General features: G+C 54.3%; 1 protein-coding gene across 3 annotated transcripts in view; it reads left to right on the forward strand.

Annotated features, from left to right (window-relative positions):
* The window catches only part of PLXNA2 (plexin A2), a 138,591-nt gene that overhangs the window by 32,061 nt on the left and 79,007 nt on the right, over positions 1 to 27,523 (forward strand). For all 3 annotated transcript variants that reach the window (XM_059867517.1, XM_059867516.1, XM_059867515.1), the window contains exon 4: positions 16,176 to 16,310. In XM_059867517.1, coding sequence (XP_059723500.1) covers positions 16,176 to 16,310 — 135 coding nt within the window. The remainder of the gene's footprint in view (positions 1 to 16,175; positions 16,311 to 27,523) is intronic.

Here is a 27,523-nt window from a genome sequence, read left to right on the forward strand (position 1 = left end):
TTTGGGGGGAGATTACACGAGATTGCAGCGAGACTGGCAGGGAAATTGCTCCAAATTGCACCTCTCCTGGCAAGGACGTGGCTGTGCACAGAGCTGCTCCCGGGAGGGGAGCAGAGGGGGACAGGGTGGGACAAGGGGCTCTGTCACCCAGGGGCCCTCGATTGATGGTGCTCCATCAGGGGGGGCTGATCTGAGCAGGGGGTGCTGGAATGGGGGGGCAGTGTCCTCACCAGGGCTCCCCGTCCCTGCAGGTGCTCAGGGCCAGGCTGGATGGGGCTCTGGGGAGCCTGGGGGAGTGGGGTGGTCCTCCACCATGGCAGGGGGCTGGGAATGAGGTGATCTTCAGGGTCCCTTCCAACCCAAACCACTCTGGGGTTCTGTGAGGCGTGCCAAAGACAACTTTGGCATGAAATGCAGGCTGCATTATCTGGCTTCCAAGCAGACACTGGACATGGAGAAGCTTTTGTGTGAATGAGAGCTGCCCAGGCTGTGCTGGAGCTCCTGACCCCAGCGTGGCCCCCAGATCTCTCCTCTGAGGAGGACAGGCAGCTCAGGAGCCCCGAGCTGCTGAGAGATGGAGCTGGAACCAGGCAGAGCCTTTGGATGCAGCCTGGATCAATGGGGAAGGCTGTGCCCCCTCGCTGTGTAAAACATCCAGAGCAAATGTAGAGTGACAGGAAAGGGGTCAGTGCTCCGGGTCAGCACTGAGGTGCTGGAGGAGATAATCAGACCCTTTTCCTTCCAGTTCAGTGCCTGCCAAAAACACCGGAGTGCCTCACAAAAGGGCGGGGTGCAGCCGAGCGTGAGCACTCAGAGAGGGCAGCACGGGAGGAGCCGCTGTCCCCACCCCAGTGCCACCGCCCAGCTCAGCCTGCTCACTCTGCTCTGCTCCAGGGGCTGATGAGTCTGCTGTCCCCACCCCAGTGCCACCAGCCCTGCTCACTCTGCTCTGCTCCAGGGGCTGGTGACGATCCGAGGTTTGTGTGAAGTGTGAGCGCTGCCCCGCGTCACCTGGGAGGTGACAAACGTCTCTGGGATGCTCTGAGAAGTGTTTTGTGCTCCCTTCTCTGGGATGCTCTGAGAAGTGTTTTGTGCTCCCTTCTCTGGGATGCTCTGAGAAGTGTTTTGTGCTCCCTTCTCTGGGATGCTCTGGGAAGTGTTTTGTGCTCCCTGGGGGCTCAGGCAGGTGGAAGCAGCCAGCCTGGATTAGCACTGCTGTTAACAGACCTTGAGAGCATCTCTGCTCCGTATGGGGCTGGGCAAAGTCATAAGATGAGGTGATTTAAGAAGGCCAGACCCCACTAACCCCTCTCTAAGGGATTTCTCTCTTAAGCTCCCCCAAAGAACATTTTGGAGTTTGCTGCTGTTTAGTCCAAATCTCCCTCCCCAAACAAGGCTCTGGTGCTGATTGCATCTCCAAAAAGGCTCCCTGCCAGGGATATTTTGACAGAAAGTGTGATAAAATATAACACAGCAGACACCATCCCCCTTACAATTTATAAGGAATTTTGTAACCTGAGGGGATTCATTCTGTATCATGTTACAACACATAGTATGGATCCTGTCCTCCTGCTTGCTGTAATGAACAAACCTGCTTGTATCTGAAAAATTCTCGTGGCTGGGTTTGAGCTAATCAAGTTCTCGTCTCCCGCATCTTCCCCTCACTTTGTCCCCAGATGATCTCGCAGTTATCCCGACTTTCTCAAAAGCACAAAATAAAACACTTTCTGTGAGAGCTGCAATTGCTTTTGACAACTCAATGGCTCTTTGGAATTTGGGAAACCACAAAAAAAACCCACCAAACCCTCCCAGGCTGCTCAGTTCTGCTCCAGATCCCTTCTCCATCTCCTCCCTGTCATTTACACCCCGTGGAGTGGGTGGGAGTGGTGGGAGTGAGATGCTGGTTCAGGAGCTGGGCGATAGGTGGGGTTTGGAGGCACGCAGGCAATTCAGCAGGATAATCAGTGGGATTTGGGCATTTTGGGGAGTCTGTCTTTGCTGCTCGACGCGCGTTTGTGCAAATGCTCAACAGCTTGAGACGGGAGATTTGTTCCCCGCTCCCTCTCCCTGTCAGCTTTTATTTGCCTTCTGTTGCCCTCCCGCACAATCCATAAGCCCTCCTCTTTTGCATGATTGTCTCAATTTGCATTTCCAGCAGATCCACTGACATTTGGCTGGACTCTGGTTGAAACACTCCTTGAAATTAGCCTGCACGTGGAGTTTGTTCTGGGAAGATAAGAAGGGAAGTGGCAGGGGGGCCTGGGGGGAATTACACACGTGAAACTGCACTGGGGAAGGAGCACCAACAGGCAGACTGGAGGCCAGCAATATTTCTCTGGGATTTGTTTGGGAAGCAGAATTTGTCACCGTGGGCAATGGACTCATCTCCCTCACCCCAGTGGCTTCCAATCCCAGCGCAAGCCCGTCGGAGGAAGCCAAAGGATAAATTGTCTGCTCGCCTGCTCTGGAGCTGCTCTGTAGTGCTGGCAATGTGAGACTGAGGAGGAATTTTAATTTCATGCTGTGTAAGAAGAGTGCATGCAACAGTAGCAGCCGTATGGATTTTCATATGAATAGAGTACAGTACTCATGACAGGGCAGCAGTGTTGTCCCGCAGGTTTGCATTCTTCTCCTTTCTTTGCTGTTCTCACATTCCCCTCGCCGTCCACCCATCCTCGCACTTGCTGAAATGGAAAGTATGTCCTTGCCAGATGGGTGTACAAAGTGACGAGCCTGTTTCTCAGTAAGATGGCAATTGGCTTCAGAGACCTTTTGTTGCTTTAATTTCTGTGCAATCCAAGTGCGAGTCTGTTTTGCTTGAGAGGGAACATTTTTTAGCCTGGTGCCTCTCTTGCTCAGCTTTGCGGGTATCTAAGCACGAGCACTTTGCAGACAGTGGAGCCCATTAATGCTGCTCTGCCTCGAGATCTCTCTAAAATAACAGGACTTAAATCACTCGCTTGGAGGGGGAAGGCAGGTCCTGGGAATGATTGATCCGCAGGCATGGGTTATGTGGGGCTGGACTGGGTGCTTCTCACCCCTTTCTCCCTCCTGGTGATCTCTTTTAGTCCTCACTCACGAGCTGAAGTCACCTCAGCAGCAAAGAATTTGTTTTGTAAAACGTGTCACGCTTTGTTCGGGGGAGGTTTTGTTTTATTTGATTTAAAAAATGTGTGTGTGTTTGTTGGGGAAGGAGCCTGTAGTGATTTTTTCTTGAGGCTGCTGATCTAATACATTCTGCACAGCCATAAAATATGCTTTAGATAAACTTCTCCTCCTAACATCTGTGAGGAGCACTGCTCTGCTCGTTTCCATGCTAAAGTGGTCGTTAACGCGCCGGCACATCCGGCACGTCTGTCAAACCCAATCAGTTTTGCCAGGTAGGGCAGGTGGATAAATCTGTCTGCCTGCACACGCTGCTCTTTCTGATAGCCCTGCATGGGAGGAAAAGGCATGAATGGGGGAAATCCTTTTCCTGGCTGCTGGGGAGGTGTGTGCACGCAGCGGGAGGCGAGCGCAGAAATCGCCGGATTGTCAGCGCAGCGCGAGCTGGGGAAGGGGTTTGCAGCAATGCGAGTGGTTTTGTCTCCCAGCCTCGTCTGTCCCTTTGACAGCTGCTGGCAGCACGCTGAGCTGGAGCCCAGCAGTGCTGGATCTGGCTCTGTGCATTCCCTGCCAGCCAGCAGGAAGGACAGAGAAACCCGGCGGCGTCTCCAGATGGACCTGCCTGGCCATCCTTCACTGGGCTGGGCACGGCCCCATCCACTGCCACAGGGGCCCTGGACAGGCTGGATATTGGGAAAAGAGTGGTCAGACACTGGAGCAGCTCCCCAGGGCAGGGGTGGAGTCACCAACCCTGGAAGTGCTCACAAAAGGAGCACAGGTGGCACTGGGACGTGGTTTGCTGGGCACGGTGGCACTGGTTGAAGGTTGGGCTTGATGATCTTGGAGGTCCTTCCCAGCCTGAAGGATTCTGTGCTCCACAGGAGAGGGGGAACAGCAGCTTTGGCCATGGCCCCCAGCCCTGGGCTGGCCCTGGTGACAGCTCCAGGCAGTTGGGTTCAGTGGTTCCCTCGGTGGCTCACATTGATACAGCTGCAAGCACATTAAAGAGTCCAGCAGCAAAGCACACCCACAATTAATAAAATACAGATTTTCATCTGAAATCATTGCCTGAAACAGCTCCCTAATGGAGGGAGGGAGGCTCTGGGGGGACAGTGAGAGTGTGTCCTGCCTGGGCACGTCCCTTCACCAAGGACTGAGCTCCACCAGTGCCCCCAGCACCCTCCAGACACCCAGAGAGGGGGAGCAGCCAGCAGAGCAGTGCACACCACCAGCCCTGAGCCCTAAAGAACAAGTGCCTGTCAGGATAATTCCAGGAAAATCCCACCAGCCTGCAGGATCAGACAATTCCCACCCAAACAATCTGAGGACGGCAAACTCTCAGTCAGGTTCAACCAAATAATCCCACGTTGAATGTGGTGAGCTCCTCTGAGGGCTGGGGGGTTCTTCCCCAGAGTAATTCCAGGAGTTGCTGTCATGGCCTGAGAAGGGAGAGGCTTCCCCAGGGCACCTCTGAGAGATCCTCTCACTCCCTGAGGAGGGTCAGGTTTGTGCCTGGCAGGAGCTGGCATTGCTGCCTCTCCTCAGCCCGGCTTAGAGAGGCTGTGAAGAAGCAGTTTCAAGTGCAGGCTGAGAGGGAAGCTAAAGTGACCAATAAAGTCTCTCTTCAGCACTTGTAGAGCCTTTGGGATGCTCTTATAAATCAAAGCCTGCAGGTAGACTCAGGTGCTGGAGCACAGAAGCACAAACAGCATTAATGAGGCCGTGGAACATCATCCCCACGACGGCAGAAGCAAAGGGGAGGGGGTTTCATCTTGCAGAGCCTGTGCCTCTAATGATGGTGCGAGTCCTTCAGAAGGAAAAAAGGGACAGTCTGGGGAAAAGGACCTTCTGGGCTGGCTCGTTCCCAAAGATCCAGGAGCTGCTCATGTTGCCTGCCTGCTAATTGGAGTTGGCTGTAACTGATTTAGAAAGCGACGGCCTTAGGGAGCTGAGATTGTTGTTTGTGTTTGTCTGGGATTAAATACAGATGGAATTAAAATGAGGGGGGAAGAAAACCCCACAACAAACCCTCGACTGCAGGAGGAAGCTTTGATGGAATGAATTCCTGCTGCCGGGTCAGGGTCTCGGTGCCATTCCCATGGAAGCACCAGGGAAACAATGAAAGGGAAGAGGCAGAAGTAGAAAGCAAAAAGATGAGTGGACTCTGATGAAAGGAGTCATATTAATAATGAAAACTGGAGGGTTTGAAGCTGCTTTAGAATGAATTTTCAAGGCACTGAGCCCCTGGGGAGCAGGTGAAGGCACGAACCACAGCACTCCAGATGCTCAGAGCAGGACCCGGCTCCCAGCCAGGCTCTGGCAGCACAGACTGCAGGAGGAGACAGGGAAATACCTGCTGGGCTGGGCTGGCCAGGCCATTTTCCTCCAGCACCAGGAAAATTGGGGTCTCTTGGCTTTAGGTCACGGCAAGATTCCTTCACAGCTGAGTGCAAGCCGTGACACAACCAATAAATCATGGCAGTGACGAAGCTCGAGGCAGCAATCATTAGCAGATTTCTCTCTGCAGAGGTGTGGGTGTGCAGGGGGTCTGTGCTGCTCCTGAGCAGTGGGAAGAGGAAGGCAAGAAGGAGCTCAGCTCCTGTGACATTGAGCAGTGGCCTCGTGCACAGAGGCTGCTGTGGCTGCCAGCACTGCCTCACTGGGAAAATCTGCCCTGGGAGGGAACTTTCCATATCAGCTCTGAGCCTTGGCTCAGTTTGTAGCCCTTGTTTTAAAAGCTTTAGGAACATTTGATACCTGGTCTCTTTTTAGTGAGAGCAATTCAAAGAACCCCCCCTTGTTGGAACTGCAGCTTCTGGGGGCAGGGGATGGCAAAGAGCCCCGTGGTGTCCCTCAGGTCACCTCAGAGCTGTCTGGAGGTGACTGAGCAGCTCCCTTTCCTCCCACCACCTCCCCCTGCCCCTTTCAGCACCCCTGCCACCTCTCCCTGTCTGGCTGCTCATTCAGGTGAGTGCCAGGGCTCCTGATGTTCTGGGCCTGGCTGCACACACCCCCAGGGCTGGCTCTGACTCCCAGCAGGGATGCAGGGCTCTGCAGGGAGGCAGGCTGCCAGGCTGGGGCTGTGTGATGGTTCTGAGCCTGCTCCTCACACAGAGGGGCTGGTTCTGGGCTCTGCGGTGTCCCAGGCACAAAAACTCAGCCTCTACAGCAGCAGCAGCAACCAAAACTGCCCAAACAGAGACCAAGACCTTTCTCCAAAAGCAGAAAAACCCTTTGTGACACTGCCTCAGATGAGGAACAAAATCCTCCTTGAGACACTCCAACAAATACTCCTACAATGATATCACTTTCAAACCTGAGTTTCAGGAGTCTGGTGTGATGAAGGTGTGACTGCTGAGAGCTGGAGTGTCTGTAGTTTGTCATAGGTGAATTTTAGAAAGAAAACAGAAATATTTGTCAGTGCCTTCAGCAGCTCAGCTCCTTGTTGCTGGGGATGGATGAAATGGTTAAGTGAAGGTGTCTTCTCTCTGTGCTTTCTTGGTTTCTCTGCCTCCCTGTTGGCACACACATCCACATTCTCTGTTCCTCTCCCATCTGCTTCCCCTTCCCAAAATTCGAACATTTCACTCTTAAAATTCTGCCTTCATGTATATGAATGAAAGAGGAAAATATCACTGCAAGCCACGAGGGCTGGGTGCCTGGGATGAGTTCTGATCTGCACCACAAAACCCCTCGGAGGGGTGGTGGCCTCCAGCCCTGCCTGGTCGTGGTGCTGGTGCTGAGCATCCCCACGAGGAGATTGTTTCTCCACCTCAGTTGTGACTCTCAGGTGCTGAATTTGGGCAGGCAGGGGTGGTGCTTCCCAAAATCTCGGTGAGATGGGGGTTCCACTCCAACATCAGCAGAGAGGGGGCTTTGGGTGAGCTGCTGGCCTGGCTCCATGCCCAGCCCCTGGGGGCTGTAACTGGAGCAGCACTTTGGGGAGATGAGGCCCCTGGCACAGGGGAAGCTCTGGGAGCTGCAGGGAAGCAGCCCAAAGGCCAGCACAGGGGGAGTGGTTCCAGTGTTGAATTACCGAGCCACACACGCGGTGTTTGCCTAACCAGCCAGACCTGAACTGCTGTTCAAACACTGCTCTGCTGCCTGACGTTGGCAATCAGGGAGCTAATTACACTGGATTAGGGTTTTTCTCTTAATTACATGAAAAATTTAGCGCGGCTGATGTTCACGAGGCTGCAGGGGATTAGGGCGGAAGCCGTGTGTTTATCTACAGGTCAATTACGAGCGGGGCAGGAATGTGCTGGGGCTTGGTCTGTGCCACCCCTGCAGCCAGCCTGGGCCCAGCTCCTGCTGCTGGGCCATGGGCACCAGGAGGGATTGGCTGTGGGGAAGCAGAGCAGGGCCTGGGGCAGAGCTGCCTCTGTCCTGCTCTGTGGGCTTTCACAGCTCTGGGGCACCTCTGTTCCACCTCTGTTCCACCTCTCCTTTGTTCCACCTCTGTTCCACCTCTGTTCCACCTCTGTTCCACCTCTGTTCCACCTCTGTTCCTCCTCTGTTCCACCTCTCCTCTATTCCTCCTCTGTTCCACCTCTGTTCCACCTCTCCTCTGTTCCACCTCTGTTCAACCTCTCCTCTATTCCTCCTCTGTTCCACCTCTGTTCCACCTCTGTTCCACCTCTGTTCCTCCTCTGTTCCACCTCTCTTCTGTTCCACCTCTGTTCCACCTCTCCTCTGCTCAGGAACCACAGGCAAAACCTTTCAGCACGGAGCCAGCTCAGGCTGCTGTGCCCTGCTGGACCAGGGCATTCACATTGTGCTGCTCGTGTGCTCCAAACCCATTTTCAGCTCCAGCCCTGCAGCCACAGCCCCTTTGCCCCTTTTCCCTCCCTCCTCCCAGTCTGGGGGTGTCTGACATCACTCTGAGCTTTGCCTGTGTTGCTGCTCCACCTGCCCTCGTGTCCCTGTGCCAGTGGCACCCGTGGCCACCAACAGAGAGCTGTGGCACCAGGGAAGTGACCCTGTGATTGCCACCAAGGCCAGCAGCAAGGCCTTGGGCACATCCTTTCAGCTCTTTGAGGTGTTTTCCCTGGGAAGGGGGTGCAGAGGGAAGCTCTGTGTTCCCTGGTGGCTCTGCCAGGGCACAGGACAGGCCAGGGCTGTGCTGCCCTGCAGGGAATTCCACAGTGCTCCAAGTGCCAAAGGCAGCCCTGAGTGCTGGCTCAGAGCTGACACAGAGCACCAGCTCCTGCAGGTGCCTCTCCTCCCCTGCTGAACTTGAATTCAACTCTGAATTTGGGTGTTTGAGGACCTGCAAGCTGATCCTGCCACCCAGGCAAGGCAGGGCAGGGCAGGGCAGTGTGTGCTGGCCCAGCTCCAACCCCCAGGGCAGGGATGGACAGGGACAGAGGGACAGGGACAGACGTGTGCCCTGAGCCCAGCCCAGCAAATCCCCCTGCACCCCAGGCCTGAGCAGCGTTCCATGTGTTGCACACACAGATTATTCAGAGCCAGCTCATCTGCTTATCTGCTGATTGATTCTGAGATGCTGCAAAGGGCATGTGCCGAAGGCTTAGGGAGTTTCAGTGCGGAGATGGAAGAGATTTTGCTTTTTATTTTTATTTTTATCCTTGATCTGCCCCAGAATAGCACTGGGGAAGCAGCTCCGAGGGGCAGCAGGAGCTTTCCTCACACACCAGGGACCTGAGCTACCTCAAACCTCTGTCTGATGGAGACTGGGGCATGAATGAGCAGACAGGGGGAGATTCAGCCCCAGGGATTTGTTGCAGAGCCTCCCCTCAGGATTCCTCAGTGCTTCCAGGACAGGGAATGTACCAGCCAATGTCCCTGGGCCCAGCCAGCCCTGCTGGCCCTGCCTGGTGCCTCCCTGCAGGTGACACATTCCTGCAGCTCCTGCATGCCCAGGGATGCTGAAGCAGCCCCAAACACGGAGCCAGTCCCTGCTGGGGGTTTGCCACAGCCCAGGCAGGCAGCAGGGGCAGGAGAGGGCTGCAGGGAGCCCTGGGGCACTGCCAGCCTGCCCAGGGCTCTCTGTCCTCACACGACCTCCAGAGACCCAGCCCTTTGTGAGGCTCTGCCCCAATTCACAACCAAAAAATGCCCACTGCCACCTGCAGCTCTGCTCCTGCTGGGCAGGAGTGCCTGGGGGGTGGCAGAGACTCATTTCCCTCCTCTCCCTCATTTCCCGGGATCTGAGCTGAGCTGAGCACTCGGTAATTTTCTCACATCCTCTGCCCCAGCAAGGTTAGATCTGATCAGTAACACATGACTGGCTCTGCATGCACAAGTGAAACCAAAAATATGCACGGCCTCCTTGTTCACCTGCTCGCTCCTGCCTGACCCAGAGCAGCACAGAACCAGCAGGCAGGATTTATCCACAGCTTCAGAAACCCCAAAGACAATAACATTTGGATTCTCTTATTTCCTTCTGGGTTTTGGCCCTTGGCAGCTCCAAGCTTGGCTCATGTTCCAGCATCCCCGGGAGGTGCTGGGCAGGAAATCGAAGCCATTTCAAACATATTACTTACATGATGTTTTCAAAGAGGAAAGAGAATAATATTTCCTGAGGAACTTTGTGGCTCCCACCTGATCAGCTGGAAGCTGTGGCTTTGGAGAAACAGGGTTTTTGTGTGGCAATTTTTGACAGTCATTTAGTTTTTTCCTCCTTGGGGAGAATCACGACTCACTGAAGCTCGTTTAGAGCAAACTTCACATTAGACAGTCTTGTCTAAGTGGCTTTTGATGCCATTTTACACGGCCACTCAAGGTCAACAAAGCAAACTAAGCAGGACCAATCCCTTCAGCTGTGAAATGCAGAGCTGGAGGAAGATGTTCCTGGGGAGAGAGAGCCTGACACGGAGCTGTGCAGGATTATTCAGCTGGAAGGGCACAGGTGAGGTGTGGACAGATAACACAGATGCAGGGCTATTTTGGGGGCTTTGGGCAAGAGCTGCAAATGGTTTGTGACAAGCAGATACCTGGTGCCTCCCTCGCCCTAAATAACACCAGAACAACACCAGCTGTGGGCTTGCTCTCGTGTTTTCTGTCCCTCACAGAGCTGAGGCTCAGCACTCAGCCCTGTTCTCCTTCACCTGGGCAGAGCAGGGCTGGTAACAATGCTCCCCAGGGCCCAGAGGAGCACTGAGACACCGCCCCAAAAATCCAACAGGAGGGGAAAGGGGAAGGGGATTACTGCTGAACAGAGGGAAGGGATGTCCCTGCTCCCTGGCACAGATTGGAGAGGACAGGGTTTGTGCCCTGGGCTCTCCTCCTCCTGGGCTGGATGCCCCCAGGACCCTGTGTTCCACTTTGAGGGTTGTGTTGGATGCTGAAGGTGCAGGGCTGCTGGCCCTGGACCCCCAGCAATTGTCTCTCTGCAACAAGTGCTCCAAAGGAAGCAGCTCTGCCCCTGCTCAGCATTCCCTGCTCCCTGGAGCCCCCCAGATTAACAGCCTTTACCTCCTGCTCTTGTACTGAGCCCTCTCGTGCACTGGATTTCCTCAGAACTACAGAAGAAAACCTTTTGGGCACCACATACATCCTTTTCCACACCTCACTGCTGGTGTTGGCTGATCAAGGGCTGGTCTGTGCCTTGCAGAGGTGGTTCCAGCACCAGGGTGTGCAGAACCCTCCTGGGAGCACAGAATGGGAAGGAGCTTCCCTCTGGATGGGAGGGAGAGCTGGGCCTCCAGGAGAAGACAATGCTGCTGATTTAAAGCACCATCCAAAGCAATCCAGCCTCGCCAGCCCGAATTTCATTCTAATGAATCCATCCCCGGAAGAATACTACTTAATTAATTAGCAGCTCATTTGCATGAGGTGGCATGTTATTAAAGTTGTGCTGCTGCAAGTAGGGCTGTGACAAGGTGTGAGCTGACAGCTTTTCAAATAAAAAGTCTTTTCAAGGGATGATCTCCTGAACTGGCAGCTTTGTTCTGAACGAGCCTCTCATGCAGTCATAAATTAAAGACACGGGGCTGCTGATTAGGCTCTGCATGGTGCCTCTGTGCCACCCTCCCTGCCTCATCCTGCACCAGCGTGGGGAAGCAGAAGGGTGGGAGAGCCTGGAGGAGGAAAGAGCCTCTCCAGTGGCAATTTCTCATAAGAGTTTGTCCTGTCAGGATATCTGAGCTCTGCTTCACCCCAGCAATTGGCTCCTTTCCCTCCAGCACCTGCAGAAAGGCAGCAAGAGATCCTTCTCCCCATATCTTTCCTCGTGGGAGTGGGAAGAGCTGTGTTGATGGAAGAAATGTTTGTGGAATCTCTTCTCCTGGCAGATCCAACATTGTGGGTGCCCCCACACCGATAGTGGGGGGCAGGGAGGCTGCTCAGGTGCTGCCCACCTTACCTGCCCATGCTGCTCCCCTCTGCCCACCCCTTTGCCAAGGAATAAACCCAGGCCCAGCTGCACAGCCAGGAGTCAGAAATCCTGCAAGCAGAAATTGTCTGAGCCAAGAGCAATTTTAAATTCCCAATTTAATCCATTGGGTAAGGTGGGCTCCAGGTGAGAGGGGACCTGTGTGGCCCTCCTGGGCGGCAGGGGGAGCTGGGGGAGTGCTGGGATGATCCAGCAGGGCCTGAAATGCAGACTTTGTGCAGACTTTCTCCCCAGGGTTTTGCAAGGGCAGCTCCAGCAGTGATTAGTGAGAGTATTTAATGTTCAGTTGGACAGTGTGAGCTGGGAAAGGATGGATTTTCTCCTCCCTCAGGCAGCAGAGCTGCTCTCAGGAGCTGCTTTGCTCCCAGCCTGACAGGACCATGGGCTCCTGCAGGGAACCATCCATGGAGGCTTTGGGGCCAAGACAAAGGTGATGCCCATGGTGACAGAACCATTCCCTCCTAATCTGGGAGAAATGCATAAAGAAAATGTGACAGGAGAGAGAGAGCCTGGGAGGTGAGGGAGCCTGCAGGTAATGAAGTTAATTGGATATGCTGATTGGAATGGAATGTGCATGTAAGGTTTGTCATTAGCTTTCTCAGGGACACATCTATGATTTAAAGGAAAGATGCCCAATGGGATTCCTGTTGCACTGGAATTCTGAGGGGAGGCTTCCCACGTGGAGCCCATCCTGCTGTTCCTGCCTGCAGGCAGGCTGGGCTTCTCCCCTGGATGGGGACATGCTGAGGGATCCTGCTGGGGCCTGGGGCCCTGGCACACCTGAATTTGAAATTCAGATCCCACATGTGGGGTGGGCTGGCTGAAGGATCCTCAGAAACCCCCACACTCCTCTGGCTTCAGTAATGACCTGGAAATGGGTCCAGCCAGATGTCAGCAGGGAGTCTGGGGGAATTTTACTCTCAGAATTTCAGAGAGAGCCTGAAGGGCTCTTCAAAACGTTTTGGGAAATAATTTGCAATTCCAGTTCTGGATTCTCCCCTCCTGGAGGTTGCTGTGGGGGTCAGAGGATGCAGGACCAGGAGAATCATGCAGATTTCACTTCACTGCCATTACAAAAATCAGCAAGTTCAGGCAGTGCCTGCTGCTCCTGGCCCTGGGAATCCTCTCAGGAGCCCCTCCATTGCCTCCCTGGCTCTTTCCACATGGAAGCCCAAAGTGCTTTGAGACCCATCAGGCACCTGCAGAGGTGGGGAGGAGTTAATGGTGGCCCTGCTGCAGGACCCAGGCCGGGCAATCAGCCCCTCATGCTTGGACTTATTCAGCTGTTTTTTCTGGCACCAGGAATTCCATCCTGAGTCAGCCTGGTGGAAACACCCCTAATGAAAACAGACAGGTAATTTAATCACGGAAAGTTCCTGCAAAGAGATTCGATGTCTTCTAATGGGAGCCTGCTGGGAGGGAATGCAGAGATATCCCAGCACTGGTACTCCCTGGGCACAGCACCTGAGGGGAACTTTCCTACACGAGGTGTGCTGGAGCTTCATGTCAGATTAGATCCTTGAGTGGCTCCTACACGGTGCCACAATGGGGTATTTTGCTAATCTCTGGTGATAAAGCCCAGCTTAGCCTGCAGCTGCATTGTGGGGGTATTAGAGAGCTCAGTGTGAGCCCAGCTCTGCAGGGCTGCAGCTCCCTGCACCCAGCACATCCCGCTCCTCCACCAGGGCTGCCCACGGCCCTGCGAGCAGGGATGAGTTTGGATTTGCAGATTATGTCATTAGGCACTTCCAGGAGAGATTTGTAAACATCCAGCAGGAGGGAAGGGCTGGATGTGGCCCAGGCAGCTCCTCGGGTCCCTGTCCGAGTGTGGCAGCCCGTGGTGTGTCCTCTTGGGCTCTGCCGTCCCTCTGAGCCCGAGTTCCAGCTCGCCGAGGTGCCTCTCCCCACCCCTGTGCTCCACCCATCCCCACCCTGCTTCCCTCTGTGCCCCTCTCCTGAGCCCTTCCCACGCCCACCACCCTGCCAGGAGAGGAGACAGGCAGGGAGAGGGAGGGGACAGGAGCAAACAGGACCGGGGGAGCCCAGCCTGTCCCTGTGCTCCCCTCTCCCCAGGGCCCTGCCAGATGAGCCCTGGATTTGGGATGAGCCCACAGGTGCAGGGCTGGTCCCACCCCCTGCTCCAGGGATGGCTCAGGAGCTGTCAGGCCCCGGGAGGGAGGGCACCCATACGTGAGGCAGAAGAATTATTTCCCTCTCCAAACGTCAACAAGAAGCTTCCTGCTGTGTGAGATGATCCCTTTCTTCTTCCTCGGCCACAGGAATCATCGCTCTTCTCTCTGACATCATCATTTGTTGCCATGGAAACCGAGCCCTGAGCAAGAGATGCAGTGGAGCATCCTGGTGTCAGTGGGTGCCCCTCGGCCTGGGCTGTGGGCAGGGGGCTCTGGGGGCTCTGGGGGTTCAACACCCACCCAGGGAGGGGAGCAGCAGGCTCTGCTGTCCCCGTGTCCTGTGCGCTGGGTCACCTCATGGTGACAGAGGCCCCGAGAGCCCCAGGGCTGCTCCCTGGCCCTTGTGGGGGCAGGAGGGTGCAGGCAGTGCCCAGCACCCCGTGCTGTGCCCCAGAACTCCATTGCAGGCACCAAGCCCATTCCAGACTCCCCTTCCAGGCACAGCTCCAAGCCTCAGCCGGGCTGGAGGCGCCGTCGTCGGGCACTCCAGCCCAGAGCTGCAATTCCCAGTTGGAATTGGTCTGCACCAGCCTTGGCCAGTGGTATCTCTCTTTATTAGCCCTGTCTGACCTCATTACTAGAAAGAAGCTCAATTTAACGAGCTGCTGGTGCCCTGAGGGAACTCTGGAAAACAGTTGTTTTTCACAAAGGCTGCTGATCCTTCATGTCCGGGCTTCCATTCCTGTCTGGCCATTAATCAGGCCTTTGCATGGTGGTGGCTGTGGAGCCCTGACAGCCCCGCGCTCCTGCTCTTTATTCTTCAGGTGATTTCTGTCCCTCTGTCCCTCTGTGCAGCGTGGCTGACTCAGGTGACCACAGCCAGTAAGGCACTGGGCTCATACTGGTGTGGATGTGCCTCTGATTCTTGGTATTTCAGGGGGGCTGTGACGATCCTAATGCTCACAGGTGGAATTAAAGCAGGATTTGACCTTCTGCCTCTTGGGGGATTTTGCTTTCTTTGACCTTCTGCCTTTTGGGGGATTTTGCTTTCTGAAAATTCAGAGCTTTCGAGGCAGGCTTGGGCTGGCAGCTTAATCCTGCCAGGGGCTCCTGTGCCTGACTGTGGGTGTTCCACAGACCACTCACATTCCCACCTGATGTTCTTCTATTGCACTGAACACTCGGGAGGTAAAGGGAAAAAGAGAGAAAATCAGAAAATGAATGTGTTTGTGTGCAGCCAACGTGTCTGTACATGGCAGGAGGCACCGAGGCTCCTTCCAAGGGGAGGATTTATTTGGAGAGGGTGCAGGGGAGCAGCTCTTCTCTCCTGCTATTTCCAGCTGGGGCGGCTCATTTCTCAGCTAAACCATAAGATTTTTAACAACCTGCTCTCTTGGCTCCCGGGGACGTGCACCAGAAAAAAGAGCCAGCCCTTTCTGTGCCAGTCCTGCCTCTTCCCAAGGTTAGGCCTTCGGGCTTTCCTGCCTTTTGCTGCCTTATGCAGCCAGGCAGGGAACACCGGGGCAGCACAGCCCGGCGGGAGCCGATGGCATCTCTGGGATAAGGGGTTTTCCTAAAGCTCTGTTCCCTCTCCTGGATGGGCAGCAGGCGCATCCCGGCAATTCCCGACAATGCCCGACAATTCCCGGTACATCCCCGGCTCATTCCCGACACATTCCCGGCAATTCCCGGCACATTCCCGGTACATCCCCGGCTCATCCCGTGGCTCCCCCAGCCCCGCACACGCCGCGTTCCCATCCCGCGGCTCTCCAAACGTGAGATCCTGGTGGGACAGACAATGTAAAGAGTTTGTTTATCCCGCTCCCCTCCCCGCGCACAGCCCCCGAGGCCATCAATTATTAACTGGGGAAGAGAAGGCGTTTCCTCCGCAGCAGCGGCTGCTGGCAGGGAGGGCGCTTGTCACAGCCCGGGCAGGTTTTCCTGCGGGAGCAGGAAGGTGTTTTGGAGGGATGGAGGGATGCTCGGAGCATGTGGTGCTGTGCCAGAGCTCTCCTCGCTCGGCACAGCGGGCTGGGCTGGCCTTGCCTTGCTGAATCCAGCAGACAGGAAAGTGGCAGCAGCATCTCCAGGTTTTAAGCGGGGATGATGCTCCAGGAGGATTCCGTGGCAGGAAGAGGTGGTGGAGATTATCCACATGTCATTCTACAGGTGTCTAGAGAGTTAAAAAATACCTCTGCAGTATCTTGGCTTTGCTGTTGGCTGTAGAGTTTTGTGGTCTCCTTTCAGGTTTATTTTAGAGAGAATCTTAAAAGTTTATAGTTTTCCTTCCCCCTGGATGGTCAATCATGGCTCACTGGAGGTCTCTGTGCTCGCCTTGCAACCACAAAACTCTCTCATTATTTCTCCTGGATTGGAGAAATCACACTGGCTGCAGTGGAGACGGAACCTTTGCTCCAGCTCCCGCTCCCACACGCTGCCCCTGCTCTGTCTGCAGGTCGGAGCTGAGATTTTTGGATTCATTCCTTCTCCTATCTTGTCCTCCTCCTCCTCTCACCCCAAAACAAAGGCAGAATTCGGCAGCTGTGAGGTGCCCCCTGACCTGAGTGTGTTTTGTCCTGCAGATCCGGGCGGATGGGCCGCCCCAGGGCGGGATCCAGTACGAGGTGGTGCCGGTGTTCAAGGACGGCAGCCCGGTGCTGCGGGACATGGCCTTCTCCACCGACCACAAGTACCTGTACGTCATGTCAGAGCGCCAGGTGAGTGCCTGCTGCCCTGCCCGGGCCATTCCAGCTCCCTCCCTCAGCACTGTGCTCTGGAGATCAGCCCCGAGGTGCTGCGTGGGGACAAGGGCTTGGAGGGCCAGGAGGAGCTCAGGTTTTTCTGTCCCTGAGCAGAGATTGGCCTCAGTGCTTGGGGGAGAGCTGAACCTGCTTGTTCCTGGCTGGAAGTGATGGGAACTGAGCTGGTTTGGAGCTCTGAGCCACAGGAGTTCCTTGGTTATAAAGTCATTTGAAAGCAGGGAAGAAATGTCTGAGAAGAGGGCAAAGTCTTCTCCCTGCTGAAAGCCTGGAGTGAGAGAATCCCCGAGGCTGAGGAAGGCATTTTGTGCTTGTTGGAGACCCTCAGGGACAGACACTTGCATGAGCAGCCACAATTTCCGATCCCATCCAGCTCGGATTAGATGGCAATAATGAGGATCTGTGCAAACTTTGCAATTGAATTATTTTATTCAAATGTTAATGTTTGGTCACTGTGCAGGAGCCACGTGCTGCCCATGCTCCCAGCAGGGAGGAAAGGACCCAGTGTGGATCTCAAACAGTTGAGGAACTGTTTTCATTAGGAGCAAAGTCCAGGGGGAATGCCTCTAACTCATCTTTTATGAGGCAAGAGCGTCTTAATATTCATCAAAGCACTAATTTGCTTAATTGTGAAACAAAAAGATGTGAAGAGAATTAGCAAATAATAGAATATTCCTGGAACATTAATTCCATTTCCAGCCACGGCTCTGCCTTGGGGAGGCTCCAGGAGCTGGGGGCCGTTGCCTTTCATTCCTTGCAGGGTTTGCCACAGGATTTGCCTGTTGCCCTTGCAGCAATGCGTGCTCTGGGTCCCAAAATCCAGCAGCCCATGCATATGGATCCTGTCAGCTCCTGTGACCCCAGTGCCCCCATCCTGCAATGTGATAGGTCAGCAAAGTGCAGCCAAGGAGATATTTTTCCCTGGTTCTCTATAAAGGAGGCTGATGATTGAAAAGGGGTCAGCACCAAGAGGAGGAGGGAGGTCCAGCAGCTCCACAGGGTGAGGCTGAAAATGGTGGGAGGTGCTCTCAGAAGGACTGAGAATATACAGCAAAAAATGGCCTCTGAAGGCTGGAAATGGAGAACAAACTGAAATTTGCCACAGCAGAATGCCACAGGGAGCAGCTGCTCCTGGCAGGGCTGTGCTGCAGATAACTGGGGGGAGGATTGCCCAGAGCTGGGGTTTGATATCTGAGACAGAGCCAGGCCAGGGCCTGTGTCCACACACAGCCCTTGAGAATGGCTGGGGCTGTGGAATTACCTGGGGAAGGTGCTGGGGGTTGTGAATTCACCTGGGGAAGGTGCTAGGGATTGTGAATTCACCTGGGGAAGGTGCTCCCCAACAGCTGCTGGCACCTCCTGAGCCCCTCTGGGCGTGGGGACAGCCCTGGGATGGGCTCTGGGGGCAGCCCCAGGCTGGGGCTGTGGGGATGGGGCTGTGAGGGTGGAGCTGTGGGGATGGGGCTGTGGGGATGGAGCTGTGGGGCTGTGGGGCTCTGGGGATGCTTCCCACAAAGGATGGAGGGAGCTCCTCGGCACGGAGCCCAACTCCCTTCTGTGCAGGCAGCATCCAGGACCAGCTTTGTGCAGAACTGCAGGGAAAAGAGCCTTTCCCTGCTCAGATCTGGAGCTGTGGCTGCAGGCACAGCCCTTCCCCATCCCCTGGCTCCTGTCCCAGCCCTGTCTGTGCTTTGCTCCAGTTTTTTCCTCCCTCTTTTTTTGAGCTCTCCCTGAGCCTTTCATGTCTTGCTGCCAACTCCTTCCAAAGCAGAATATTTGACATTTGATTTCACTCCCACAAAGCACAGAAGCAACAGTTGCACAGCCCAATCTGGGGGAGAGAGGAATAAAGAAACTTTGCTTCCAGGCACTCGGGGCTCTTGAACCTCTCGGGGTAAGGGTGGTTATTAGGAGCTCTTTCAGGTTCCCTTCTCACAGCACCTGGTTTCAAACACTCAGAGGGGAAAGGAGAAGTGGTTCTGGCACTATTTAAAGCAGGAATTCATTTCTCAGTGTTGGTGGAGCAAACTAAGCCCATTTCTGCACACAGGCTGAGCAAGGCTCGGGGAGAGCTGGATGGAGATGGAGATGGAGATGGAGATGGAGATGGAGATGGAGATGGAGATGATGGAGATGGAGATGATGGAGATGGAGATGGAGATGGAGATGGAGATGGAGATGGAGATGGAGATGGAGATGGAGATGGAGATGGAGATGGGTGGCATTGCAGGAGCTTTGTGGGGTTCCAGGGTGGGAATAGCACTGGGTCTGGCAGAGTTACTCTCCCCAAAATCCCAGTTTTTGGGTCCTGTTCCCAAATTCAGCATGGGTTCTGTGGTGGGGGGACCAGCATGGCCACAGTGAGGGGACCATGGCTCTTCTCAGCCACTGCCCAGCGTGAGCTGTCTCATTTTTCACAGACAAATTCAATTAAAGGTTTCTATCAGGGAAAAATACCACACACAAAAAAAAAAATTGAAGTGGAATTGGTCACGTTGCTGCTTCACTGGTGAGATGTGAGGAGCACCCAGGGCTGATCAAACAGCAGGTGAGGGGTTAATGGCAATGTATGACAAACGTGGGGCCACCAATGCTCCCTGATTTAAAAACTCCCATTTTGTCACAGAGCCCACACCAACAACCCCTGCATGTGCAGAAGATCTTCTCTGCTTTCCCCCTTCTGGAGGGAAGGGCTGAGGCTCCCAGAAGTGCTGCTGGTGCTGAGGAGAAGTGGCTCTGTAATTCAGCCCAGCAGCATCAATTGTCTGGCTGTCAGCGAGGCAGTTGGGTTTTCTCAGTGCCTGAAAGCTCCAGCTCGATCAATCCTGTGGGATGAGGGGGCTCTGATGGCCCCAGGGCTGCAGGAGCCCCCTCTGCTCCCCAGGCAGCCCAGCCCACCCCGGCAGGGCTGTGGGCATTATGTAAGCATCAGCAAAACCGGGGCCAGAGATTTTCACAGCTCTCGACAGAAGAAGGAATTTGGTTATTTTTAAGGCAGGAGTGAGAGGAGCTCAGTCAAACCCAGGGCAGGGATTGCTGGCTCCAAAAGATTTCAGCACCTAATCAAGGGCTGCAGACATGGAATTTAAATCAGCAGGATCGAAATGCTCACAGGAAATGCTGGGTGGAAGGAAGATCCTCGAGTTAGGGGTGAGGAAAACAGCCCAGGAGGGCCCTTTCCACCCCAGCCTGTGCACCAGGGCTCCTGGCAGGTGGGAGCTGCAGGGGCAGAGGAGCTGAGCAGGCTCTCCCTCTGCCCTCACTGCCTCTTCCCTGCCTGAAAACAACTGTGCCAACCCGAATTTTCCCTTCCTTTTTTCCCAGCTCATGATCCCTCAGTTGTTGGTGCTCCTCAGGTGAACCCCCAGGTGAGGTGCTGGGGAGGAAGAGCAGCACCTTCCTCAGCAGGCACTGCCCAGGGTGCTGTAAGAGCAGAATTCACCTTGCAGAACCATCCTGACCATTCCTGCAGCCTCCATGGGCTCAGGAGCTGCTCCCAGCCCAGCCATGGTTGCTGCAGCCACGGGGGAGGATTTCCCTCTGCTTCTCTGAGGAGTGGAACAGAGCAGGCTCCTGCCCTGGCTGGCAGCCTCAGCACTCCCCAGGCAGAGAGAAGAGCCCAGAACCACCCCGTGAATGCCAAGGAACAGCAGAGCCCTGAGGGAGCCCCTGCTGCTCCAGGCAGGGCTGGATGTGCCCTCTGTGGCTTTGGAGGGCACAGGTTTGTGTTCTTTGATGGGATCAGAGAACCACAGAACGGTTTGGGCTGGGAGGGACTTTGGATCTCATCTCATTCCACCCCAGGCTGCTCCAAGCCCCATCCACGCTGGCTTTGAGCTCTGCAGGGATGGGGCAGCCACAGCTCCTCCTCCTTTATTCCCAGACCTGTTGCTTTTCCAGCAACTGAGCTCCCCCCTCCCCCTCCACATCCATCACTGTGGCTTTAGGTAAAGAAATTGTCTTTTAGCCTGCTCTGGCAGCAGTGAAATATTTGCTTTGCAAGTGCCCCGGTGCCAGGAGCTGCAGCTCTCCAGGGATAATTTGTTGTGCATTCCCCTGCCCTGTAACCCCCAGAGGTTTCAGTCCTGTGCAAACTGCTTTGCTTTGGGCTGAACTTTCTGGATGCTGAGGGAGGGGGAGGCAGACAGGAGCTGCCCAGATGATTTAGGAGAGGTTGGATTGGAGTGAGGGCTGAGAAAAACAGGGGAGCCCATCAGTCCTGGAGCAGCAGGGCTGTAAATACCGATGGTGTCCTGAAGAGAACTGAGAAAACATGATAAAAAATGCACGAGACGGGGATAAAAGGGTCTGGAGTCATCAAGAGGGAAAAAAATGAACTGATTAAATTTTTAACTACATTATCTGCTAGTTGAACAGCCAGTTAGCTGGACATAATCTCAGCAAACTTTGAACACTGGCACAGGGAGATGGGCTGGATCCCACCAGAGGTGCCCAAAATCCCCTCTCCCCTGGACCCCTCCACCTGCCCATGGGCTGGGACAGAGAGGGAGCTGGGATAGGCACAGGAGCCCCTGGAGAGGAAGGGCTGTGCCCCTGGGCTGTGTGCACAGCTCCTCCTCCACCCTCCCAAAATTCCCTACTCAAGGAGCTCAATTAGGAATAATTAAGAAATTCTGCTGAAAACTTGTCTCATTAACAATACCTGGCTGCCAGGGAGGATGTGTTAATTACCCAAAAAGCCAGCCCAGGCAGGTGGGACAGCCTGCTGGGCTCCTGCTGCCAGCACATTTGTCAGCCCTGCTGGGGCTCACCTGCTGCTGGCCACGCTGGCCCCAGTGCCTCCCCCAGCCCCCAGGGTGTCTGTCCAGACCCAAAATCAATGTGGGCAGCTCAGGGCAGAAGCCTGTGAGGTGAGGAATCCTTGGAGGATAAACTCTGGGGGGAGAAGGGCTGGCAGAGGCGGCGGTGTGAGCGGGGGTCAGTGGGTTTGTTTTTCCTGGATGAGTTATGTCACAGACATTGCTCCTGTGGTTGTTCCTTTCAAGTGCTGCCTGCCTTTGCCTGCAGTTTGTTTGTTTTGCTTTGGTTTTTCTTTGTATTAGGGCTGTTTCTTCCCCTGCCAGTCACAGCCACAGGGTTCCCACGTGTTTGCTTCGGCATTTGCTTCCCTTTCCAATTCCCCCTCTTCCACAGAGCCATTGTTTCATTTCCAGGCCAGCCACCACGGTCCTGAGGTATTTCTAGAATTTCCCTGAAGTGCACAGAGCCTCAGCTCCCCAGGGCTGTGGGGTCTGCAAAGGGACCTGGGACACCCCCAGGAGCTGGGGAGAGCTCTGATGTCCCTCCAGATTTGGTGCCACCACCCCTGCTCCTGAGAGAAGCTGAACTCATGGACTCCCAGAATTTTTTGGGTTGGAAAGGACCTTAAAGCTCATCCACAGGGATACCTCCCAGTGTCCCAGGCTGTCCAGAGCCTCATCCAGCTCTGTGGGTGATGCTGATGTTTGGAATGCTGCAGGATTTCCTGTCTGGATGGACAGACAGACCCAGGTCCTCCTTACCAGCAGTAAAATGAGAGAGCCGTGTTCCCAGGAGGGAAAAGGCCTTGAAGGAGAGATCTCAAATGTCACACTCAGTGCTCAGCTATGAAATTTAAAAGCAAATTTGGATTCCTTTTCCCCTTTAAAGTTGCCCTCGTCCCCCATCCCCGTGCTCCTGGAATAGTTTGTGTCCCCAGCAGAGGAGTTTGGGGGTACTGAGCCAGCGAGGTCGGGAATTGCTCACATCAGGCACCAGCAGAAAGGAAACATAACTCACAATATGCTGAGGGGAGCTCTGAAATTGCACAAATTATTCTATTTTATACTTTAATTAGTTTGAATTAGCAGTGGGAATAGATGCATAAAATGATCCAGCGAAGGGTGAAATGGAAAAAGGGCTGTGGTGTGGAGGATGGCTTTATCGTGGTGGGGTTTGTGCACTCAGTGTGCAGGAGCTGCTCCTGCTGGATCCAGTCCCTGGGAGCACTGCCTCACCCCTGGAAGTGCTTCCCTCACCCCTGGCAGTGTCCCAGGCAGGCTGGACAGGGTTTGGAGCACCCTGGGACAGTGGAAGGTGGCATGGTGGCACTGGAAGGTGACCCCATGGCAGGGGTGGCACTGGAGGGGTTTAAGATCCTTTTTAGCCCAAACCCTTCCAGGTCTGACTCTGCCAGGTTCTAGTTCTGTCCTGCAGTGCTTCTCTTGGATCAGGCTTGGCCTGCTCTCTTCCAAAGCCTGGGACAATGTGGCACTTTTCTGGTGTGGGCTGGGGGAGCAGCTGAGAGTCCCCCCAGCATTGCCCTCTCCAGGCTTCCAGCTCCTGCTTGGACTCAATCTGAGGCTCAAAGGGGCAGGAGGATTTAAGGGAGTTCAAACCCACCCTGACTCTTAAAGACTTTGCCTTTTTCTCCTTTTCCCCTGAAGGTTCTGAAAAATGCCCCCAGATGAGGTGGAACTTGGCTCAAGCTCCTGCAGGCTCCAGATAGGTTGAAAATTATGGATGTGCCCAGATAAAGTGGCTGGAATGGTCTTGCAAGCTGGGACTAAATATAAAAGTTAAGACTGGTTGTAAAGCAGAAAAAACCCAACTTTTTGTGAGGTTTGCTCTTGCTCTCCCTCCTCCTCTAGAAAAACATATCCTGTTATAACTTTGCTGTGGCAAAAAATGTTGATATTTTCTGGAGGGAGGTAGACAGATTTCTCAGGGATGTTCCTGGAGAGCACATTCAGCATCCCAAATGGAAATCCTGAGCACCAGCCCTGGGGCAGACCCTGCCTTTCTAAACGAGAACCCCTCTGGCCCCGGGTCCCTCCATCCCCAAGGTCCCTCCAGCTCCACTGTCCCTCCATCCCCAAGGTCCCTCCAGCCCCATCCCCATGCCGTTCTGAGGAGCCACTTGATAACTGTGGCATTTCTGCCTGGTGCTGGGGAGGGGAGGGAGCTCCATCAATAATCCTGTATTTATTTGAGCAGAGAGCAGGAATGTGCCTGGCAGACTAAACACTGCCTGCTCCCCCTGCCCCAGCCCTGCCCAGGGCCCTGCCAAGAGTGCTGGGGGCCAGACGGAGAGGGGGAGCAGCAATCCCGGCCTGGAGCTTTCTGTGTGGGTGTTAAAGAAATTATTTTTATTGTAATCAAGCTCGGAACGTGCTGCTCACACAGGGGGATTGTTTTTTCCCCATTTCTTTTCCCTCTGCCTTTCCCACTGGTTTCTCTGCAGCAGCCCCCAGCAGGCTGTGAACGTTGGGCTCTCCACTCCCAGACTGGGGAGATGGGGCAGCAATATCAGCTTTTAGATCAGGACTGAAGCATAGAGGTGCTGTGTGACCTGTCCACATCAAAACCAAACTGGCCAAAATCCCTGGAGACTGAGGGCAGGATTTGTTCAGGGGTGCTGCCTGCCTGGTTGGGCAGTCTCTGGAGCTGAGGACAGCACTGGGATCAGGGACTCATCCTTTGCCTCCTACCTTTGTTTTGAGCTTTTCCCCATCCATTTAAGTGACTCACAACTGTCAGTGCCTTGGGTGCTATTAACACCTCGCTAAGAACTGCATCGAAGTATTTTTATTTTCATTTTCTTCATGGAGGGAGCAGGGGAAGGCCAGAGTTTAACAGTAACTACTCCCTGTGTGGCTGGGCCTTGGAGCAGACAGCTCTGCCCACAAAAACAATTCGCTCAAAATCCATCCAAAAAAGAGCTGACCACACTTTTATTTGGAGAAGCTGTGCCAGAAACAGCATTCCCGTGCCTGCAGAGAGGAGAGGGCAGGCTCCAGGCAGTCAAAAACAAGCTGGGTTTTTCCATGTTAGGCCTCTGCGTGGCCCAGGCTGGTGGCCTGGGCTCCAGCTCGTCCCTGGCACCCCGTCCAAGCAGGAGGCTGGAGGAAGTGTTGGATTTGTAGGAGAAATCTCCCTGAGAGGCAGCACCAGGGGCTGGGAGCTGCGTTTAGGCTTTGTTTGGGGGATGCAGCCCTCCAGAACAGCCAGATCCCACCCAAAAAGGACCCGAGCCCTCAAAGGGAGGGAGGGGATGACAGAATCACAGAACTCCCCGAGCTGGGAGGAACCCGCAGGGATCACTGAGCCCTGGCCCTGCTCAGGACACCCCAAACCCCACCCGTGCCTGAGAGCAGTGTCCAAACGCTGAGTTTTGGTTATTTTAGGGGAATTTGAAGCCATGAGCAGGATTCTGAAGCTGTAGCACCAGAATGTGGGGTTTTGTGTGGGGGTTTTGTGTGGGGTTTTGTGTGTGGGGTTTTGTGTGGGGTTTTGTGTGTGGGGTTTTGTGTGTGGGGTTTTGTGTGTGGGGTTTTGTGTGTGGGGTTTTGTGTGTGGGGTTTTGTGTGTGGGTTTTGTGTGGGGTTTTGTGTGTGGGGTTTTGTGTGTGGGGTTTTGTGTGTGGGGTTTTGTGTGGGGGTTTTGTGTGGGGGTTTTGTGTGGGGGTTTTGTGTGGGGTTTGTGTGTGTAGGGTTTTGTGTGGGGTTTTTTTGTGGGGTTTTGTGTGGGGTTTTGTGTGGGGTTTTGTGTGGGGTTTTGTGTGGGGTTGTGTGTGGGGTTTTGTGTGTGGGGTTTTGTGTGTGGGGGGTTTGTGTGGGGTTTTGTGTGGGGTTTCTGTGGGGTTTTGTGTGGGGGTTTTTTGTGGGGTTTTTTTGTGGGGTTTTTTTGTGGGGTTTCTGTGGGGTTTCTGTGGGGGTTTTGTGTGGGGTTTCTGTGGGGTCTGTGTGAGTTTCTGAGGTCACCCCGATGGCAGCAGTGTCACAGCACTGGAGGATGGGGACAGAGGCAGGGGAGGCTCCCCTGAGCTCCCCGTGGTTATTGTCTTTGGGTGCAGGGCAGGCTCCAGGCTGGGCTGTGTAAATCTCGTTAGAAAGCCATTCCCAGCTAATGAAACCCTGGGAGAGAGGGATGTGGCTCCCCAGCCCTCAGCTGGAATAAATCCATCTCCAGTTGTGTGTGGGCTGCTCTGTCCTCTCCCCCAGCACAGGGGCAGCAGCACTTGGTGCATCAGCACCTCCATAATGTCAGGTGATAATTATCTGCTCTTAAAAAAAAAAAAGCAAAAACCAAAATAAAAACTGCCACAAAAAGCCTCACCTGGCCTTTAATCCTTGTGCAGGAAGGGAGAGCAGCCATGTAAATAATTCTGCCTCCCCTGCAGCCCTCTGGGCTCTGGGTATTAATGCCAGGGGCCAGAGCTGTTGGGGAGAGCTGGAGAGAGGAGGGGTCTGGGATAAATGCACCTCAGCTCTGCTGTCTGTGTAGCTGGATGTGCCTGCCCCAGCCAGGCTCCCTCTGGGGTCATGTTTGTTTGACTGTGCCTTTATTGCTCCAAGTGTGAATTTAGCAGCTCCTACCGGGTGAAATACGATTGTCTCTGTGCTCCTGGCCAGGCTGGGCTTTGCTGAGGTTCTGAGCGCAGCTGCTGCAATATTTGGGATTATTAACACCCAGTCAAGGCAGACACACAGCCCTGGGCCTCAGCTGCTGGATCTGTGCCTGGATTTGTCCCTTTTCTAAAGGTTTGGGGGGATTTGGGCACCCGTGGCTGGCTGCCATCCCCATCCCTGCAGAGATCCATGATCCCTCCTGTCCTTGTGCTGGGCACCCTCCTCCTGCAGGCACCGAGGCAGGGATTGCTCTGCTCTCTGCTTTTTCTTGATTTATCTGCTTTTTTCTTGCCTTTCTCACCTATATTTATCCACATATCCATATATCTATCTCTCTATATATTTATCCAGCAACTGAGATGCAAATCCAGCAGTGCAGAGGCATCCAGGCCCATCTGGGACTGCACAGGCTGCTGGAAATATTTCCATAGCTTTGCATTCCCTTTCCCCCTGCCTGTCCCAAAGAACACAGGGGTATCCTCTGTGTGTAATGAAGTCTCTGAAGGGTTGAACAATATTTCTTTTCCGCCTCTAACTAATCTTTTTTAATGCTTGACAGCCTCATGTTCTGTAATTTAATGCATTTTATTTAGAAAATAACATTTAGTGCCACTTTGGATTTCCAATTATTCTTCAATCGGACTTTGAGGGCCTGATGTCTTTGTCACTTGGATGTGTGCAAGAGATGGCAACATCAGAGCAGACAACAGCAAATTATTTCCACTACTGATTACTAGGCTGGGGAGGAAAATATGCAGGGACAAATTTAGTCTCAGCATAAATGTATGAAAATGAGTTAAAGCATTGCAGCAGCAGCAGCTTTGTGCTCGGTGTGGATGGGCAGAACCAGCCTGGCTCATCCTGCAGCCTCCTGCAGCACCAGGGGATCTCTGGGAGGAAGGAAAGTCTCCAAGGAATGGGAGCTGCAGTGGATCTGTCTGTGGTGCTCAGTGGGGGCTTTGCTGACACCTCCTGTGCAGGAGGAAAAGCCTCCCAGTGAACCCATCATAAACCCCAAATTACTGCTGGCCAAGGGAGGAGCTGCCTGCTCCCACCTCGTGGGACTCAGGGGTTTGATCTGGAGCTGTCAGGGCAGGTTTAGGTTGGATTTTAGGGAAAGGTTCTTCCCCCAGAGGGTGCTGGCACTGCCCAGGGAATGGGCACAGCCCCGAGGCTGCCAGAGCCCCAGGAGTGTTTGGACAATGGGATGCCCAGGGTGGGATTTTGGGGTGTCTGTGCAGGGCAGGGTTGAAATTGATCCTTGTGGGTCCCTTCAGCTCAGGCTGTTCCAGGATTCTCTGATCCTTTCCTGCCTGTACAAAGTGAGGCTCCCCCTGCCCTGCCTGCAGGGCCCAGTGGAGTTCCACAGCCTGGAATCCAGAGAGCAGCAGGTCCTGCTGACCCCTGTTGGTCTCAATCTGCTCTTGGAGTCTAAACAATCCCTCCAGGGCTCCTCTTTAGCCTTGAGACAAGTCTGGCACCTTATCACAGGGTGAGGTGCCAAGGTTACTGTGGGCAGGGCCAGCCCAGCTCTGCCTTCCCTATGGGAAAAGCAGAATGTCTTGAAAGAATAGAAAACTGGGAGAATCCAATGAATTTTCCAGTCTCCAATGTGAACAAAATTCAGCCCAAAATGATTTGGTATGCATGGAGGGGAGGGAGGATCACCTCAGAGTGATCAAACCTTGTGTGCTGACAGCTCTCAGTGTTCCCTGGGTTTGTTGTGGCCCTGAAGCTCAGCTGTGTTGTCTCCTGAGATGTTTCCTTGGTCTCCTGAGATGT

The sequence above is a fragment of the Haemorhous mexicanus genome, chromosome 25 (genome assembly GCF_027477595.1).
Source record: "Haemorhous mexicanus isolate bHaeMex1 chromosome 25, bHaeMex1.pri, whole genome shotgun sequence".
In the NCBI taxonomy this organism is placed as follows: domain Eukaryota; kingdom Metazoa; phylum Chordata; class Aves; order Passeriformes; family Fringillidae; genus Haemorhous; species Haemorhous mexicanus.